The sequence below is a fragment of the Lipotes vexillifer genome, unplaced genomic scaffold (genome assembly GCF_000442215.2).
Source record: "Lipotes vexillifer unplaced genomic scaffold, Lipotes_vexillifer_v1.1 scaffold611, whole genome shotgun sequence".
Classification (NCBI taxonomy): domain Eukaryota; kingdom Metazoa; phylum Chordata; class Mammalia; order Artiodactyla; family Lipotidae; genus Lipotes; species Lipotes vexillifer.
The window spans coordinates 1,365,920-1,385,735 of NW_006785619.1; the positions used below are offsets into that span (position 1 = coordinate 1,365,920).

The following is a 19,816-nucleotide window of genomic DNA, read 5'->3' on the forward strand; positions in this document are numbered from 1 at the left end:
GGGGCGCAGAGATACCGAGGCCGGACAGGCGCACAGACAGAGACAGGAAGCCAGGTGGACCGACAGAGGGAGAAAATGAGGGAGACACAGAGACAGACACGCGCGGGTATTATTAACCTCGCCTCGGAGCGGAGTATGCCACACCCCAAGCCCACCGTCCACCACAGGGTCCGCCCCATCTACCCCGGCCCGGGCCCCAGTAAATTCTCCCCTCCCTCCCTCCGCTGCCCCACCCCCGCGCTGTACCCGGGGGCTCCACCCGGCTTCGCTCCCTCAAGTAGCCCACGGCGAACTCCAGTATCTCTGCTTTCTCCAGCTTCGGGTTCCGGAGGTTCTACAGATGGGAGGGGAGGGCGCAGAGACAGAAAGGGGTGGGGAGAGAGGGGGAAAGTGGCAGGGGGGAGAAGGGAGGGGGGATGCGGGAGCTGGGGGTGCCCCTGGATCGCGTTTGTGCGCGGACCACGGAGCGCGCTACCGAATGCGGAGTGGAGATGACCAAGAATGGTCCTGGCCCACCCTGAGAGGAGACTGTCCAGCCCGAGGACATGAAACCAACCCACAGTGTGAGGAGCGGATTTGAACAGCAAACCCGGGGAAAGAAAGTAACCACCCCGCTGACTATCTCGGGGAGTGTGGGGGAGGAGGAGGGAGAATTTACAGACCCAAAGGTTGAAACTGACTGACCCCGGGAATGAAATATACAGAGCCGGGTGTGAAACTTACAGACCCGAGGGGTGGCGATGAAGATCGCGTTCTGAGAGCGAGAGGGGGTCTGGGATGGGATTCGAAGGGTCAGGATGCCTTGGGGCCAGGGTCGCCAAAGCAGCATATGTCCCCACCCAAGTGGGAAGCCCTGAGACAGGAGGACAGAATGCTTGGGAGTCCGATGATGGCGGAAGAACTGACCTGGTCTCGGGTCCGCTCCAGCAGCAGCAGTCTCAGTTCTTCCAGGCTGCGGTTGATGCGGTCCCGGCGCCGCTTCTCCACAAGCGGCTTCAGCATCTGCGACCAGCAGGAAAGGGAGAGCGGGCCGACCCGACCGAGACTCAGCGCGGCCGCGCGGGCGTCGGAATCCCGCCGCTGGGATAGTCCGGCCTCCACCCCTTCCCCAAGACGCCAGAGAACCTAAGGCCGGGCCCATTCGATCCCTCTCCGCTCCCCCTCCCAACGCCCCTAGGGTCAATTTCTGTAGCTCGCCTCCTCTCTCTCCCGGGTCTTGTGCATTCTCCTCTTTCTTGTCCTCCCTCCTCCCCTCTCTGTGTCTCTCCTCCTCCTCTTTTCTCTCTACGTCTCCGTCTCGTGCAGTCTTTCTGTGTCTCAGTGGAGAACTTTGGGGGCCCTCTTTGCGCCCAGACACGTGGGCCGCAAGGCGCCGGGCTGAGTTGGTGGCCCTGAGTGTAGAAAGGGAGATACCCAGCGCGACCGCGCCCCCGTTTCTCCCACTAACCCGTCTGTGCGGTCACCCTTCTCCGTTGGTTCTAAGATCTTCCACCTGGGCTCGGGCCTCTGGAACCAATGCCCTCCAGACAAGGCTGCACTGGCCCAGGTCCGGCTCACAGCCCGCGTGGAGCAAGGGCCTATCCTCTCCGCTTTTTGTTTCCACTCCTCCCTTAGCTCTGTGCTCCTCCTGCTTACTTTACTCGGACTCTGACCCCGCCCAAGCCCGCCAGGCCGCAAGGTGTCAACTGCCATTACCCACCCCCCAGACCTCTGCTTCTGCCGCCCACCCAGTGCCAGCTCTGACGCTAACCCCTTCTCCATACTTCGCAGCTTCCTCCCCAGCTCCTGGCTCCTCGGGTCCCCCACGCACCTCTCCCCCCTTTCAGCCCTGCATCTCCAGCCTCTTCTCTGACTTTCGGTCTCAGGGACCCTGTTCCCTGACCAGCCCGGGGACCTCTGCTTCCTACCCTCCCGCCTCTCACCTTGGGGCCGTCCCTATTCTCGGCTCGATCCCGGGTAACCATTGCTCCTCCGGACCCTTGTGTGGACCGAGTCCCCGCTCTCCCTGAGCCTTATATCCCGCAGGCTCCCGAGTAGGGGGTGGTAAAGACCCGGACCCGCCCCTTCGGCACCTGGCTCCTGCCCGACTCTACCCTGGGCACGAGGCTCCCGGAAAGAGGAGGAGCACAAGGGGGCGGGGTACGAGTGGAACTGGCCTGGGAGTGTGGGAAATGAGAGGCCAGTGCAGCACCGGCTGTTTAAGGACCATAAGGCTGTATAATGAGGTGGGGCCCAGCTGAAGGGAGGAGGTAATTAGGAGAAGAGAGCTTGAGTAGTTTGGGGATAGAACGCAGAAGTGGAGTTCCGAGTGCCCCCCGTTCACTATTTCAGCTTTCTTGGGAGTTCACTGTACCCCCCACTAACCCTGAAATCGAAAAGTTAGCACCCCTCAGCCCCTAGGCTGGATCCTATACATCTTTCCCCAAAATTCACCTCCTACTTGAGATAATGAGCTACCTGAGTGTGCTGGCTGGATCCGTTTATTCAACTGGGACTTTGCAGGTGGAAGAGAAGCTCTGTTCAACCTAAGTCAGTCATATTCAGTTCCCCAATATCTGCGTGTTCATTGTGCCCACTGGGCACTGGTCTAGGCTGGGACCGTTCATACTGAGCTATGGACTGGAGGCCCAGTTTATTCCTGCAAGTTTCAGTAGAAAACGCTGATGTGTTGTCAAGTAGCTATTTTAGAAGCACAGTGAATTAGGTGCTCTGGGAAAGGGTCATCGTGAGGGACGGCTGGACTGGGGTGGGGGAAGCCTCATGGAAGAGGAAGCAAGGCTTTGAAGCACGGGTGGAGAGATCTTTCCACTTAGAAGTATTTGATTCAGAACTAATTATAGGAGATTCAGGGGTGCGGCTGCCAGGACACCTGATACAAGTGAGCTCGTGTTGCTTGCTCCTGGGGACCCCTTGTGATTACGGGGGGGACAAGGAGAAGGCAGTTTTCTTAAAACGATAAGGGAATAAAAAGGGATCAATACCCACCTCAAACCAAGAGTATGCCACTCTGCAGAATGACGCGTGAGACTTGAAGACTTCAAGACAAAGTGCCTGAGAAGATAAAATCAGAGATTTAACGGGACAGCAAGAATGCCAGGGACAAGGACACAGAAAGACACGGTGGTGTTGCAGACCGAGTCAGAAGATAGCTGCGGAGTCAGAGACGGATGGGGCTCCTCCGAGCCCTCCCAGCGCCCGTCCACAGCTTGGTTTTTTCACGGAGCCTGCCTTGCCAAAGTCCGAGCCAGGGGAACACAGACCTTGGGGAGGGCGCTCCCATTTGGAATCAGGGAACCCAGCACATCCCACCTCCCCCTACCTGAGCCAAATGGGAGCGCAGATGTGTGGCCCCAGAACCCCCCGCTGCCCCCCTCCTTGGGAACCTGGGCTGGGCTAAGTTTTTCTCACCTGCACGCGAGGCTCGGGGCCCCCAGCGGCAGTTCGCACCCGGGTGTGGGGCCGCCCCTGGCCATATGGGGCGACTTTATGGCCCGGTGACCGGATCCAGGCGGGAGGAAGGATGGCCTGGCGCTCCACCCATGTCAACTATTGGGACCGTTTCTCTGCGAAGACCCTGGCTATAAAGCCTTCCTGGCCATAAAGCCTTCCTGGCTGTAGTCGCCTCGACTCCTTACAAACTGAGTTGGATCTACCGAAGCGCCACCTTCACTTGCATTGGTGGTTCAGTGGTAGAATTCTCGCCTGCCACGCGGGAGGCCCGGGTTCGATTCCCGGCCAATGCATTGTCTAACTTTTCGTCCTTTCTCCAAAGATGTCTTTTCTGATGTATCTGAAAGGCATCTTTAAGATTTCTACCAAATATCAATATTAATACTTAGCTTTTTTACTCTGTAGCAGAGTTTGAGGCGCTGGATCCAGACCCTGATTTCGAACGTCCTCACACTCCCATCCTCCCAGCCTGGGGGTCCGGCTGTCCACACCCCTCCCTCCGCCCCCTGCCCGCACCTCCGCAGGCGTGACCCTGAGAAAGGACCCGGCGCTGGGATCCCTGCCCCGGGGGTCCTCTCAGCCCTCCGCGGGGGAGGGGCGAGGTCCTCCGCCCCTTGGGCTCTAAGGCCCAGTTGGTCTTCTTTCCTTTTCTCTTCCTCGCTCTCTGTTTCTGTTCTCTGGAGCCCGCCTTCTTTTTCTCTAAGTCCACGGTCACTGCCTTTTTGTCCCGCCTTCTATCGGCGTCTCTGTCTCTTCCAGGTATCTTCACAACGGCTACACTGGGTCTCTCTGGGTCTTCTGTGGTCTCTGTATCTCTGGCTCCGGGTCTCTCCGGCCTCTGCATCTCTTTCCGCGTCTGCGTCTCATCTCTGGGATCGTCTCTCCAGGACTCTGTCCCCTCCCGGCCCTCTGTGCTCCCACGCTCCGGCCATCCCCTGGGAAGCTCGCTCACACTTCCAGGTTCCTGCCATTCCCCGCCCACCCCTTCCCGGCCGCTTTGATCCCGCACGCGTCGGGCCGGCGGGCGGCCCGGTTCCAGCCAGCTGCCGCGGCCACTTGTGAGCGGGGGCGGGGTGGCCCGGGCTCCCGGGCTCGGGCGCTGGTTGTCCACCGTCTTCCCCCGCGCTCGCACCCCTCCTCCGGGCACAGTCTCCGGCTGCTGCCCGGGCTGCCGCGGGCCCGCCTCTCTAGTTCGCTGAGTCTGGTCCCTCTCTGTCCCTCTCTCTGGAGCTCGCCCCGGGTCTGGGTCTCTGCCTCTGGATCCCGTCTCCTGTCTCTTCCAGCTCCATCTGGGCTTCATCTTCCTGCTTCATCTGGGATAGGCTTGGGGTCTTTCTTTTTTGTCTCTGGATTGTGTCAGCGACTGGGAATGCTCTCTTCTCAAGTCTAAGGCGTGACAGTGGTCCCCAGAAGGAGACTCTACAACTGTCTGGGCATCTGTATGTCGGTGTGCACAGCCGCTGTACTCAGTCACGAAGCCGCTATTTATGGAGGGCCTCTTGTGCACCAAGTGTTGTTAGGCATTGAGGGTGCCTTGGATCTGGGCTCTCCTTACATTTACATTATGGTGGGGGCGGGGAGGAGACAGAAAATAACTAAGAAAGCAGAAAATAATCTAAGATGTTTATGAGGGTGGGGCCGGGGACAACCGGTCGTGGCAATGACTTGAGAGTGAAGGGCTACTTTACTCTGGGTGATCACGTAATAGGGAAGAACCTTTGTGTTCTGTTACAACTTAATCACTAAAGGGATGTTGCCTATAATCTTAAATTACACATAATGGCCCGTCTCTGGGAACCCTGCCTCCCAGGTAATGAGCATTAAGATAAAATACCTTTGTTAGCTCACAGGAAACATCCTGACCAGGCCCACCTGTGCAGGAAGAAAGAAATTAACACATCCCTTCTGGAGGCTGACCAGAAGCAAGAAATGTTTGACTTTACTCCCTCCCCTTTTGGTATAAAAGAAGCTGAATTCTAACTCAGGCAAGATGGTTCTTTGGGACAGAAGTCCACCATCTTGGTCAGCTGGCTTTCCAAGTAAAGTAGCTATTCCTTGCCCCCCAACAACTCATCTCTTGATTTATCGGCTTGTGGCAGTGAGCAGTAGGGGCCTCGACTCGGTGAGCAAGCCTCGCTGCTCGTGGCCAGCTGGCCCTGGTTGAGGAATTATTGGGTAAGGTCCTAGAAGCTGCCAGGACCACTCGTCCTGAGGATCTGCCCTTCAAAATTCCCCGAAGCAGCACGGACTGCCCCAGCACTTGGCAGGTAGAGGAAGGAATCCACGTTTGGGAGCTAATAGGCTCCATACTGTAGGGTAAGTCACTCCGGTGTGTACAGCGGGAAACTTTATTTCCTCTATATTTGGGGGTTTTTGTCTGGAATAAGCCAATTTGTTTTGTATTTGAGTGGGGGCACCTCACTGGAGAGAGGAAGGAGTTGTTGAACTTTTACCTAATTTGTGAACCGGTTCGTTTGTTTCTTTGGATGCTAGCGTTTGTGTGTGCCATTTGTGTTTTGTTTGTCTTGCATTTCTGTATTTAAAAATGGGGAAATGTTTCAACTATCCCTAATGAAAGTCCTCTGAGGCACGTTTTGATAAATGATCGGATTACAGCCAAGAACCCATGAGTGGGACGAATATATTTTATTGTAACAATGTGTGGCCACAGTACCTGTTAGGATCTCCAGAAGGGGTTTAGGCACGGTTATCTTGGGACCCTGTGCACCATGTACTGCTACCCTTGCTGTGTTAATTATGTCATTTGTGGTCTCCTGTGTCGTTGGTATATGTAAAACCCCAGGACCAAACTTGAGGATTTATTTAGGATTTTCTGTTGTCCCTCGGGTTTTTCATTTCATTTTGTTTGGTACTGTTTCTCCATTTACAACCAAATCAATTTTGCGATATTTAGAGCTTTTACTGATGTCAAATGGAGGGGGGGGGGGAAGTCTGTGGGACATTCCCAGAGAGAAGAGAAGGGTTCCACTTGGTTCCTAAAATCACCAAAAGCCCCATCCCAGAATTCAGCCTGGTTGGTTGATGCCAAAGCAAAAAGGCATCCTTTTGATGGTTAGAAATGAGCAATTGCCATTTATGATTTTATGGTGGCTGTTCTGTGAGAAAGGAGGGAAGAATAATGAAATCCTTTATGTGTAAGCATGTGTGCTATTACATCAGGGGAAATTAAAAAAGGAAGGGAATGAGAGCGAGAATATGTTGCTTCAAACCTCAACTCCTCCAGCCAAGCAAGCTGTCTTAGCTGCTCTGACCATTATGCCAATATATCCACTCCTTCCACCACCTTGCACTCCTATCCAGCCCCACTTCCTGACACCGGGGCTCAGGACTTCCCCTCCTCATAGGGATCGATTAGAAAATCCTGTGTTTGTTAGTTTCTGGGGCACAGGGACTTGGTCTGGGATTGTCACATAAGACCCAACTGGGCACCCAGTTTGGGCCAGAAGGTACTCCCGGGGCGAGGCAATTTCCCTTGTGCCTTTATCTCTTAGGGGGCCGGCTGGCGGGGCTTCTCAGACTTGTTTAATTGGAAAGATTGCAACCCTACTTTACAGGGAGGATCCTTTACACCTGAAGCCCACTTGGCAGCCCCCACAGCTGAACCCAGTTGGGACCCCAGCGAGGGACAAGGCCCTTACTAGAGCACTGCTTATTCGTGCACCTTGGCAGGGCTTTGAAAATGGGAACCAAAGCAAAAGGGTTTGAACAAAATTCAAGAAATGCAGCAAAACGAATGAAGAACTCTCGGAATTTTTAGAAAGGATTTATCAGGCCTACAAACATCATACTAATGGAGACCCCGAGGCCCCTGAAAATATTAGAATGGTAAATTTGACATTTTGGGGGGCAAAGCGCCTCAGATATCAGGGGAGAGCTGCAAAGATGAGATGGTGCTTGACTGAACCCTTGATTGATGGTGCTTGATTGACCCCTTCTCAACTGGTAGATGTTGTTCCCTGTTGAACACTTTAAAAGCAACAACAGAAGAAAGAAGATGCAAAACGAAATGCCACTTTCTTCTGGCACAGTGGCATTGGATTCCCAGAAGGCGAGTAGCCTGAAAAGAAGTAAAGCCCCCACTGGGGAAGGAACAACGTGCTTACTGTCAGGAGGAAGAACACTGGAAAACAGGTTGCCCTAGGTTAAGACAGAAGAAGAAACAGTAAAAGAAGACAGCCTCTCGCATGGTAGAAAGAGAGGAACACTCTGATGAATGAAGAGGCCCAGGGACTCCCTTGGACTTGAGGTGCCCAATTCCAATTTCCCCACAGGAGTCCCGGGTAAAATCGACAGCGGGAAACGAGCTGATTAACTTTCTGATAGACCCCACCCTGAAGTTTTTTCACCGCAACAGCTTGACGTCAGTCCCATCAGAACAGGCTTTAAGCCTACAGATGGCGCTCATAGTTAGGTTACTTTGTGGCTTCAATTTCTCTTGGAAAAAGTGTCCACTTTGTTGCTGGTGCCCCTCGGACAAATAGTACTGACCGGATAGTACTGTACGGTGTTAATGAGAATGACAGTGTCACAGTTATTCAGTCTCACGGGGGGAACCAGATTGGCTCCTAAGTTGGTAGTATGTGGAGTTCAGTCGATGTGGATAAAGACACATTACAGATGTGCTCTTGGTCACTGCACCAATGTACACAGATGACCTAAAGAAAGAGAAGGGAAGAGTCTAGCTGTTCACTACCACAAAGGGCGTTTTGAATTGGCACCAATTTCTGGAAGGCCCCAAATGTGTTGAAAATGCTTGGTTTGGTTCAGCAATTGCAGCTCTTTCAGATGTCAACGTGGGTGGCTTTCATGACGTGATCATTGGTTCACTTTTGGAAAATCAGAACTCAGGAGCTGTGTACATCTACCATGGTCGTGAGGGCAGTATTTGCATGAGGTATTCCCAGAAAATCTTGGGATCTGTTGGAGCCTTTAGGAGCCATCTTCAGTACTTTGGGAGATCCCTGGATGGCCATGGAGATTTAAATGGGGATTCCATCACCGATGTGTCCATTGGTGTCTTTGGACAGGTCGTTCCCCTCGGGTCACAGAGTATCGCTGATGCTTCCTTCACACCAGAAAAAAATCACTTTGCTCAGCAAGAATGCTGAGATAAACCTCAAACTCTCTCCTTCTGTGTGAAGTTTAGACCTACTAAGCAAAACAATCCAGTGGCCATTTTATATAACATCGCAATTGATGCAGACCAATAAATAAACCTCTGTGAGTTTATTTAAAGAAAATAACAAACGGTGTCTGCAGAAGACCATGATAGTAAATCAAGCACAGAGTTGCTCTGAGTACGTCATCCACCTAGAGCCCTATGGTGTTGTCAGCTCTCTGGATCTGTGTGTGAACATCAATCTGGAAAAACCCTGGCACTAGCCCTGAAGCCTACTCGGAGACGGCCAAGAACTTCAGTATCCCTTTCTATCAACAGAAGAAAAAAAAAGAAAAGAAATCATACACTAAAAAGGAACATCATTAATATATGTCGAGAGACTAATTTAACTTGGGATAAGGCCTTGCCAGTTGCCCTGCTCACAGAAGCAGGCTTAAATTAAGCCCCTTTGAAATATTGCGTGATAGGCCATTCCAGGTGTCTGCCCAGCAGGAGAATCTATAAATGCCCTAAAAGACCTAGCATTTGCCGATTATGTAAAAACGTTGGGCACTGTACTCATCTCTGTTCATGAGTTTGGGGGTCAGAGCTGTAGGGTAAACATGGAGGAGCCATTGGAAGATAGATGGCTTTTAATGCCATGAGACTGGAGTGCCTAGGGAGAGAGTGTGGAGAGAGAAGAGAAGGAGCGTGGAGCACCCCAACACTTCGAGGTCAGGTTGAGGAGGAAGACTTGTCAAAGGGATGTAGAGTTAGAGAAGCAGCAGAAAAGCCAAGTGACCTGGAGACCGAGAAAAGAGAGTGTGTGAAGGAGGGAGCCGTCAGCTCTAGCTAAGCTGCTGGGAGGTCAAGTAAGAAGGGAGCTAAGCAACCACCCGGTTTAGCTCTTAGAGATCACGGATGACCTGGGGGGAGAGGGACTCTGTGCGGTCCCACTTGAGTGGGTCGAGGTGAGAATGAGATGTGAAGGCATGCAGACGGTGGCTATAGACACAACTCTGTCAAGCTTTGCTGTGAATGGGGAGGAACATTGTTGGCAGCCGGAGCAGAAGAACGTGATGAGGGTTGCTAGAGTGTGTTTGATGCTGGTGGGAGTAACTAAGGGTGGGTGGGTAGACTTCGCTACCAGGTGGAGAAATGGGTCTCAGGTAGTAAGGAAGAGTCCTCACCCCCAGGGAGATGGGGAAGACAGGGGGTGTGGGTCACTTAGAGTGTGGGAAGGATGAGGCAGTTTCCCTCCAGTGGTTCCTGTTTTCCCAAAGAATGAATTAATCCTGTGATAAACCATAATGGAAAAGAATATGAAAAAGAATGTGTGTGTGTGTGTGTGTGTGTGTGTGTGTGTGTGAGTGACTGAATCACTTAGAAATAGACATAGAAATTAGCACAACACTGTAAGTCAACTATATTCAATAAAAGAGAATTTTTAAAGAAAGAATGAATCAAGCTTATTGCTGGAGGAGAGAGAGCTACAGGTCCTTTGAGGAGAAAGAAGGTGTGAAATGTTCATTTTGGGGAGTAGGAAAACAAACCTTCTAGGATAGAATAGGATTTCTAGGCAGGTTGAGAGTCCATTTGAGATGTGGAATCAAAAATTACAATTTCAGAGGTGAATGCACCATGAAGCTGATGAAATGTACAATTCAGGACCCCTCACTTACTCAGGCCCCTGGGAGGGTCCCAGCAACGTGCTCACACGGCCATAGGCTTCTGTAAAATTTGCCAAAATAAGATACTTTAACTGCAAATGGTAAAGCCCAGTGTCTGTTTTCACTGCAGCTTCCCCTCTGTCACCCTTTCCCCCCACCGCCCCCCGCGCCCGGTGTTGGAGTCACTGTGGGCATTCAAGGGTATGTTAATGGTAATGCAGTTAATGTGGTTCCCAGTCACTTCCACACATAGTTAAGCTAGCGCAGCCATCCTGGTGTGGGAATGGCTTCCAGGGAAACTCCTGTCACCTGTGCCCACTCACTAGGCGTCATGCAGTGAAGGTGCAAAGCCCAAGGGCCCATGTGATAGGAGTGCATCCAGTGCTCTTGTCACTATAGGTACATGGGTAGAGGAAACATGAGATTTGAAATATACAAAGTCAGTAGCCAGTCTGTGGAGAGTATTACAGGGCTATGCCGAATTGATACCGATAAGGTATTTTTCTGGACTTTGTAACCTTTGTGGCATTTGCCAGCCTTTTCAGTTTGTAAGTTGTGATCTCTTAGTTCACTGTAAATATTTTTTTTCATCTTTATTGGAGCATAATTGCTTTACACTGTAAATATTACTTTTTGTACCTAGTTTTATATTATTTTCTTAAAAAGCTCTCACCCCCCAAAACAATTATATACACTTCAGGCTCCCCAAACCTGAGACCAGTTGGCCTGGTTGGGGGGTTTTCTCCAGCCATCGCTCCTGTGTAGATGTGGCTGTGAGGGCATCCTCCACACCCATTCCCAGGGTTTCTAAATCTATGGGTTGGGGGCCTCTGTGGATGGCACGCCTCCGTGTCAGCGCAGGCCTGTGTACGTGTCCCTTGTGGTTGTCTGTGTACATGGTGTGTGTATGGGTGTCTGGGCCTCTGGCCGGTTCCTGGCTGCCCTCTCAACACGGGTCAGCGGCAGGGCTTGGGGGAGGGGAGCTCGTGTCCCACACGCGCTGGGGCCCTAGGGATGCGGGAGGCGGGGAAGGAACTGAGACAGCACAGCTGGCCTAGTGTCGCTGCTTTGCCTCCCCCGCTGTGACGTCTCCCCAGGCCTGGGTTCCGAGGCTCAGCTCCTCCCTCTTTGTTCTTCAAAGAGAAGGCTGGCTTCCTGGGACCCCCTGGGTCCTGGGAGGGGGGAGTTCCTGGAGAGTTGGGACCTGGGGGTTGGGGGTGGGGAAGTAGGAGGCCCAGGCCCCTGGGCCAAGGGAAGAATCAGGATAGAAGACCTCTATAGAGCCCCAAACAAAACAGACAATAATCCCTGCCTTACTGGCGCATACATCCTTGTGGGGAAAACAGTCAAATGCACATCGTACAGAATTTATCATTTGTCAGTTGGTGATAAGTGCTATGGAGAAAAGTGAAGCAAGGAAGAGTAGAGAGTGGGAATTGTGACTTTAGACAGTAAGATTAGGGAAGGACTCACTGAGAAGGTGAAATTTACAGAGGTGAGAGCACAAGCTACAGGGCCACCTGGGGTAAAAGCACTCCAGACAGAGGGACAGGCTGGCTAGAAGGACAACCTGCCAGGCTTGTCAAGGGAACAGAGAGCAGCAGGGGGCAGAGTGGGGTTGTCTGGGGTGGACGTAGCAGGTGAGATCAGAGCGACAAAGCAGTAGGCTGATTATGTAGAATCTTCTAGGCCATTGCAAGGACTCTGTCACCTCTGAGTGTAATGTGAAGCCATTGGAGGACTTTTTTCCCCCTAGCTTTTTTGTTTTGTTTGTTTTTGGAACTTTTAATTTTTATATAATTTCAAATTTTCAGAAAAGTTACAAAAAAGTACAAGGATTATACATCAACTATTCTTCAATTAAAAAAAAAAGGAAGAAAAAGAATAAAAGAAAAAAAAGAAAAAAAAAAAAAAGGGAAGAAAGTACAAGGAACTCCTGTGTACTCTTTTCTCTATTAATTGTTTGCGTTTGCTCTGTTTCCTTTATCATTTCTCTCCAAATATAATATAGATATAAAATATTTGTTTTCTGAATCATTTGGGGGTAGATTGAAAACATCAGGCCCTTTTGCCCAAGTTACTCAGTGTGTTTTCTGAGAATGAGGACATTTGTAGTAATAATAGTACATAGTAGTACAACTATCAACATCAGAATATTAAAATTAATATAACACTATTATTAAATGCCAGTCCATACTTAAATTTCCTCAGGTGTTTCAATTATGTCCTTTATAGCCCTTTTCTCCCAATCCAGGATTCCATCCAGGATCCCACACTGCATTTAGTTGTTCTGTCTGTTCAGTTTCATTTAATCTGGAAGATTCTTGATCTTCAGTTTTTTTATATATATCCTGGAATTAAAAAAAATATTATGGAAGTATAGTTGATTTACAGTGTTGTGTTAACTTCTGCTGTACAGCAAAGTGACTCACTTATACGTATTCTTTTTCATATTCCTTTCCATTATGGTTTATCACAGGGTACTGAATATAGTTCCCTGTGCTGTACAGTAGGACCTTGTTGTTTAGCATCCTATATATAATAGTTTGTATCTACTAATCCCAAACTCCCAATCCTTCCCTCCCCACCTCTCCTCCCCCTTGGCAACCACAAATCTGTTCTCTATGTCTGTGAGTCTGTTTCTGTTTCATAGATACGTTCATTTGTGTTGTATTTTAGAGTCCACATATAAGTAATGTAATATGGTGTTTGTCTTTCTCTGTCTGACTTACTTCACTTAGTATGATAATCTCTAGGTCCATCTGTGTTGCTGCAAATGGCATTATTTCATTGTTTTTGATGGCTGAGTAATATTCCATTGTGTATACACACATCTTCTTTATCCATTCATCTGTCGATGGACATTTAGATTGTTTCCATGTCTTGGCTATTGTAAATAGTGCTGCTGTGAACATAGGGGTGCATGCCTATGGAGTGGGATATACTCCTGGTATATGCCCAGGAGTGGGATTGCTAGATCATATGGCAACTCTATTTTTAGTTTCTTGAGGAACCTCCATACTGTTTTCCATAGTGGCTGCACCAATTTACACTCCTACCAACAGTGTAAGAGGGTTCCCTTTTCTCCACACCCTCTCCAGCATTTATTATTTGCAGACTTTTTAATGATGGGCATTCTGACCGGTGTGAGGTGGTACCTCATTGTAGTTTTGACTTGCATTTCTCTAGTAATTAGCGATGATGAGCATTTTTTCACGTGCCTGTTGGCCATCTGTATGTGTATTTAGGTCTTCTGCCCATTTTTCGATTGGTTTTGTTGTTGTTGTTGTTGAATTGTATGAGTTGTCTGTGTATTTTGGAACTTAAGCCCTTGTCAGTCACATCATTTGCAAATATCTTCTCCCAGTCTGCAGGTTGTCTTTTTGTTTATGGCTTCCTTTGCTGTGCAAAAGCTTGTAAGTTTGACTAGGTCCCACTTATTTATTTATTTATTTATTTATTTATTTTATTTATTTATTTTGCGGTACGCGGGCCTCTCACTGTTGTGGCCTCTCCCGCTGCGGAGCACAGGCTCCGGACGCGCAGGCTCAGCGGCCATGGCTCACGGGCCCAGCCGCTCCGCGGCATGTGGGATCCTCCCAGACCGGGGCACGAACCCGTGTCCCCTGCATCGGCAGGCGGACTCCCAACCACTGCGCCACCAGGGAACCCCCCCATTTATTTGTTTTTGCTTTTATTTCTATTGCCTGGGAGACTGACCTAAGAAAACATTGGTATGATTTATGTCCGAGAATGTTTTGCCTGTGTTCTCTTCTAGTTTTATGGCGTCTTGTCTTTAAGCCACTTTGAGTTTATTTTTGTGTATGGTGTGAGGGTGGGTCTTCACAGTTTTGAAGAGTACAGGATGGTTTCCTTGTAGAATGCCCTTCACTTTGGTTCATCAGATGTTTCTCCGCGGTTAGATTCAAGTTATTCAGGTTGTGCATGTTTGGCAGGAACATCATCCCAGAAGTGGTGTGGTGTCCTTCTCAGAGCATCACATCAGAAGACACATGTCAGTTTGTCCCAATTTTGAGGTATTGACTTTGATCTTGAGGTTGAAATGGTGTTTGCCAGTTTCTCCAGGTTATCATTTCCCCTTGATAGTAATTAATATGCAATTTGTGGGAAGATACTTTGAGATTCTTTACTCCTTGTACCTCACTAAAAGTTCACCCACTAGTTTAGTATCCATTGATGATTTCTAACTCCAGCCCTCCTTCTATATTTATTAGTTGGCAGTTTACTGTAACAAGAGTGTTCTCTTTTCCTCCCATTTATTTATTTATTTTTATTATTATTTTTTTTTTGCGGTACGCGGGCCTCTCACTGTTGTGGCCTCTTGCGTTGCAGAGCACAGGCTCCGGACGCGCAGGCTCAGCGGCCACGGCTCACGGGCCCAGCCGCTCCGCGGCACGTGGGATCTTCCCAAACCAGGGCACAAACCCGTGTCCCCTGCATCGGCAGGCGGACTCTCAACAACTGCACCACCAGGGAAGCCCCCATTTATTTATTTATACTGATATGAACTTTGGATTCTTACTTGACTCACTGCATTATTTATTTTAATGCTCAGATTGTCCAAGATTTAGCCAGTGGAAGCCCCTTTAGCCACAGCCCCTAGCTGCTGTGTCTTTTTGATATACACCCAATATTTTTGAGCACTTCTTTACTTTCTGGTGAAACAAAATGTTCTAAGATCATTTTGTAATTCCCCAGCTGCAGCCCTAGAGACACCCTTTTCTCCAAGGAGTGCTGGTTCGTTTTAATAGAAAATGGTATTTAGTAACCAAGATCTGAGCACTTGGTGTGTTTATCACTACTTGTGTGTCATTCCTTTTAGGCTCCCTCAGCAGACAGAGCTAGGAAATATAGGTGAATGTATACATTGTGTATGTGATACATTTCCTTATATTACATTTCCTTCCTTAACTATACACATTAAAACCATGAATTCATATTGATACCCTACTGAGAGATTTTAAAGAGAGGAATGACAGAATCTGATTTATGTTTTAAAAGGATCACTTTGCCCAGTGTGTTCAGAGTAGACTGTAAGGGAACAAGGAACAAGAGTGGAAGCAAGGAAATAATTTAGGGGCTATTGTGATAATCTGGGTGAGAGATGAGGGTGGCATGGACCAGGGTGTAGTATTGAAGTGTAGTAACAAAGAGTCAAATTTTTTACCTATTTTAAGTAAGAAATTGTTGACTGATTTGATGTGGACTGTGTGTGTGTGAGAGAAAGAGAGATGAGTCAGAGATGATTCTAAGGTTTCTGGTCTGGCTAACTGAAGAAATGGAATTTCCATTTACTGAGATGGAAAAGACTACAGGTGAATCAGTTGTGGGGGAGATGACCAGAAATTAGGTTGGGACATTTTAAGTTTGTGATTCCTTATTAGATATCCAAGTAGAAACAATAAGTGGGCAAATAAGATATATGCATCTGTAATGCAGGGAAGAGTTTTGGAGCTAGAAATGAAAATTGGGGATGCGTTAATGTAGTATAGGTTGATATTTTAAACCATGAGCCTGGAGATCATCAAGGGAATGAATATAGATAGAGAAGAGAAGAGGCTAGAAAATTGAGCCTTGGAAACACCTCAACATTTAGAGATCCAGGAGATGACGAACTAGCAAAGGAGTCTGTGAATGAATTGTTAACGAAGTGGAAGGAATATAAGAAGAGTGTGGTGTCCTAGAAGGCAAGTGAAGGAAGTGTTTCTAAGCAGGGAGAGTAAGCGTCTGTGTCAACTGCTGCTCAGTAGTGATCAGTGGATTTAGCAACGTGATAGTCATTTTGTAACGTTAACAAAAGCATTTTTGATGAATGGGGGTTGGGGGCACCTGATTAGAGAGGGTTCAAGGGAAAATGGAAAGATGGTATTGGAAACAGTGGGCATAAGAGAAGTTGTTTTGCTGTAGAGGGGAACAGAGGAACGTGGTGGCAGCTGGAGGGGAGTTGTGGGGTTAAGATGGCGTTTGTTGTCTTGCGTGTTCTAAATTGAGATAAACTTCATTATGTTTGTAGCCTGGTGGGAATAATCCAGTTAGAAAAGGAGGAAATCGATGGTAAAGAAAGAAAACAGAGCAATGTGCCTGAGTGGGCCAGAGGGAACGGGAGATCTAGTTGGTGTGGGGCTTGGCCTTAGTTAGGTGGAAGGGTTCATCTACAGTTAGGAGGGAGGGGAATAGCATGTGGTCACAGACTCAGGTAGGTAGGCAGGTGCGATTGCCCATGTCAGTAGGAAAATTTCTTCGGAATGCCTTTTTTAAATCGAAGTATAGTTGATTTATAGTGTTGTGTCAGCTTCAGGTGTACAGCACACTGATTCAGTGAATACATATATGTTTTTTTCAGATTCTCTTCCCTTATAGCTTATTACAAAATATTGAGTATAGTTCCCTGTGCTATACAGTAGGTCCTTGTTGGGTATCTATTTTATATATAGTAGTGTGTATATGTTAATCCCAAACTCCTAATTTATTCCCCTACTTCTGCTTTGGTAGCCATAAGCTTGTTTTCTATGACTATGGGTCTATTTCTGTTTTGTAAATAAGTTCATTTGTTTTGTTTTGTTTTGTTTTGTTTTTAGGTTCCACATATAAGCCATATCGTATAATATTTGTCTTTGTCTGGCTTACTTCACTTAATATGGTAATCTCTAGGCCCATCCATGTTGCTGCAAATGGCATGATTTCATTCTTTTTTATGGCTAATATTCTACTGTATATATATATATATATATATACCCCACATCTTCTTTATCCATTCATCTGTCGATGGACGTTTAGGTTGCTTCCAGGTCTTGGCTATTGTAAATAGTGCTGCTATGAACATAGGGGTGCATGTATCTTTGCAAATTATAGTATTCTCCGGATAAATGCCCAGGAGTGGGATTGCTGGATCATATGGTAGCTCTACTTATAGTTTTTTGAGGAACCTCCATACTGATCTCCATAGTGGTTGCACCAATTTACATTCCCACCAACAGTGCAGGAGGGTTCCTTTTTCTTCACACCCTCTCCAGCATTTATTATTTGTCGACTTTTTGATGATGGCCATTCTGACCAGGGTGAGGTGATACCTCATTGTAGTTTTCATTTGCATTTCCCTAAATTAGCGATATGGAGCATTTTTTCATGTGCCTGTTGGCACATGTATGTCTTCTCTGGAGAAATGTCCATTTCAGATCTTCTGCCCATTTTTTGCTTGGGTTGTTTGAACTGAACTGTGTGAGCTGTTTGTATATTTTGGAAATTAATCCCTTGTTGGTCGCATCATTTGCAGATATTTCTCCCGTTCTATAGGTTGTCTTTTTATTTTGTTTATGGTTTCCTTTGTTGTGCAAAAGCTTTTAAGTTTAATTAGGTCCCATTTGTTTATTTTTGTTTTTATTTCCGTTACTCTAGGGGACGGATTCAAAACGATATTGCTGCAATTTATGTCCAAGAGTGTTCTCCCTGTTTTCCTCTAGGAATCTTATCGTCTCCGGCCTTACATTTAGGTCTTTGATCCATTTTGAGTTTATTTTTGTATATGGTCTTAGAGAATGATCTAATTTCATTCTTTTACATGTAGCTGTCCAGTTTTCCCAGCAGCACTTATTGAAGAGACTTTTTTCCATTGTATATTCTTGCCTCCTTTGTTGTAGATTAATTGACCATAGGTGAGTGGGTTTATTTCTGGGCTTTTATCCTGTTCCACTGATCTATATGTCTGTTTTTGTGCCAGTACCATAGTGTTTTGATTACCGAATGCCTTTTGAACACAGTGAAACAGGAAGTAAAGCTGAAGGAGGATGAAGGGATTCGTGGTTTGATGTGAAAAGGAATGAAAGAGTCGTATAGGAGATGGAGGGGAAATGGATGGGGAAATGTGATATGATTGCTAATAGCACTGAGAAAACACCTGAGTTTGGAGTTATGCATGCAAATTGGCAGTTAAAACGGCTTTTTGCTTGATATAACCTTTGGAGGAGGAGTAGAAGCAGGAATCTGAGGCCCGCAAGAGGGCGCTCGTGGACAGGTCCTGGGTGGCTGAGTCCCCGAGAGCCTTGGAATAAAATTGAGATCTGCTCCAGGGGAAGACAGCACTGGAAAAACAAGTTGCTTTCTTCACCGGAGGTGGCAGTAGTAGCCATTCCCAAAACTACTGACGCTGTGAGCAGGATTCGAACCTGCGCGGGGAGACCCCATTGGATTTCGAGTCCAACGCCTTAACCACTCGGCCATCACAGCCGCCTGCGGCCTGGGGCCTGCGGAACTATAGCTGCCTATCAACAGGCCCGCCTCTCGCGAGCGCTGTCGTGATGCCAGTGCGCGTGCGCTGTTGAGGCAACAGAGGGACTTTCCAGTTGTGAGGCAAGAGAGAGACTTTCCAGTTCTCTCTCCCTGCCACGAGCCACAGTACAAGATGGGCCCAACCAAAGCTGAGTCCACGTTCCCACACCGTCGAAGGCAGACAAAGGGATGCCGCTACACCCTGGTTCTTGACAGCTGGGGTCAGCCTCCAAATTCGCACTAAAAGTGCACAGGGAGACTCAAGTAGCAATGGGATGGCTGGTAAGAATAATAATCCTTCCATATGTACTACAGAGAGGCCCCCTGTCAAAGTCGAAATGTGTCCCCTTCGCAGCAATAATATACGAGAATCAACCGTCCCAGGCACCGCTGGGATTCGAACCCAGGATCTCCTGTTTACTAGACAGGCGCTTTAACCAGCTAAGCCACGGCGCCGTTGAGTGGGTTGCTGAGTCTAGAGGTAGATCAGCTGTTCCTGAGGGTCACTAATCGAGACGACCGAAATAATGGCTGCCACGGGGCTTCAGTGACTCATCCTTTCCAAGGTTCCCCCTTTCCTTCCCAAGTTCTGAGGCTGAGGGTTAATACTCGGCACCACCCCCCTCTCCCCCACACCGCTGGGGACCAACTCGACTACGAATGGGTGCGTGGCTCCCCATCCTTCAGCCACCTAGAGCTGCTTTCTCAGCAAGAAAGGGTGTGCGGAGAAGAGGGATGCGGGTCCTCAGGGGAGGGAAAGGCTCACGCTCACTACAGCCTTCCGGAAAGGGGGGCGCCACACCTCCCCACAAAGAGCTCCCCTAACCCAGCCCCCAAAGTTCATTCCACAAAGTCCTGGTATTTTTTCTTTTTATATTAAAAAATAACAGACACGATATCAAAAACACAAATGTCATCGGTAGAGGGTACAGCTGAGAACACCTGGGTCCCACCTGAGGGGCAGCACCAGGGACTCCACGGTCCACCAACCTCCCCCACCCCGGAGCAGCTAGGGGTCTGGACCACTGGGTCCTGCTTGGGCCTCAGAGGGCTGGCTCCCCCAATAAATAAACGCAGCCCCAACCCTCAGGGACAGGGACTCCGGCTCAGCTGGGGCTTGGAGAACCACTTCAGCAGCTTGTCAGCAACCTTGTCCAGGGGAAGGAACGACTCCTCAGCAGGGATGGGAGGTGCGGCTTCTCTGGGCTGGGCTAAAGAGTGCCACCCTCTGTTCTCTAAGAGGCCAGAGGCAGCCCCTGGATCCTGGGCTGCTGACGGGGGGGGGGGGGGG

General features: G+C 48.6%; 1 protein-coding gene and 3 non-coding genes across 5 annotated transcripts in view; 1 reads left to right on the forward strand and 3 right to left on the reverse strand.

The window, feature by feature from the left end:
* Window positions 1-1,964, reverse strand: part of HES7 (hes family bHLH transcription factor 7) — a 2,482-nt gene extending 518 nt beyond the window's left edge. The window contains exons 1-3 of one of the 2 annotated variants that reach the window (XM_007457807.1): window positions 1,923-1,964; window positions 907-1,002; window positions 252-334 (exon numbers count right to left, since the gene is read on the reverse strand). In XM_007457807.1, the coding sequence (XP_007457869.1) occupies window positions 252-334; window positions 907-1,002; window positions 1,923-1,964 (221 nt within the window). Of the gene's footprint in view, window positions 1-246; window positions 335-906; window positions 1,003-1,922 lie in introns of both variants that reach the window. The other variant, XM_007457806.1, reaches the window with a different exon arrangement.
* A 1,708-nt stretch (window positions 1,965-3,672) lies between these two features.
* Window positions 3,673-3,743, forward strand: TRNAG-GCC (transfer RNA glycine (anticodon GCC)). The gene has a single exon. It is a non-coding gene; the product is annotated as a tRNA-Gly (tRNA).
* A 14,658-nt stretch (window positions 3,744-18,401) lies between these two features.
* On the reverse strand, window positions 18,402-18,483 carry TRNAS-CGA (transfer RNA serine (anticodon CGA)). The gene has a single exon. It is a non-coding gene; the product is annotated as a tRNA-Ser (tRNA).
* A 424-nt stretch (window positions 18,484-18,907) lies between these two features.
* TRNAT-AGU (transfer RNA threonine (anticodon AGU)) lies at window positions 18,908-18,981 on the reverse strand. Its single transcript has one exon. It is a non-coding gene; the product is annotated as a tRNA-Thr (tRNA).
* Window positions 18,982-19,816: the final 835 nt, after the last annotated feature.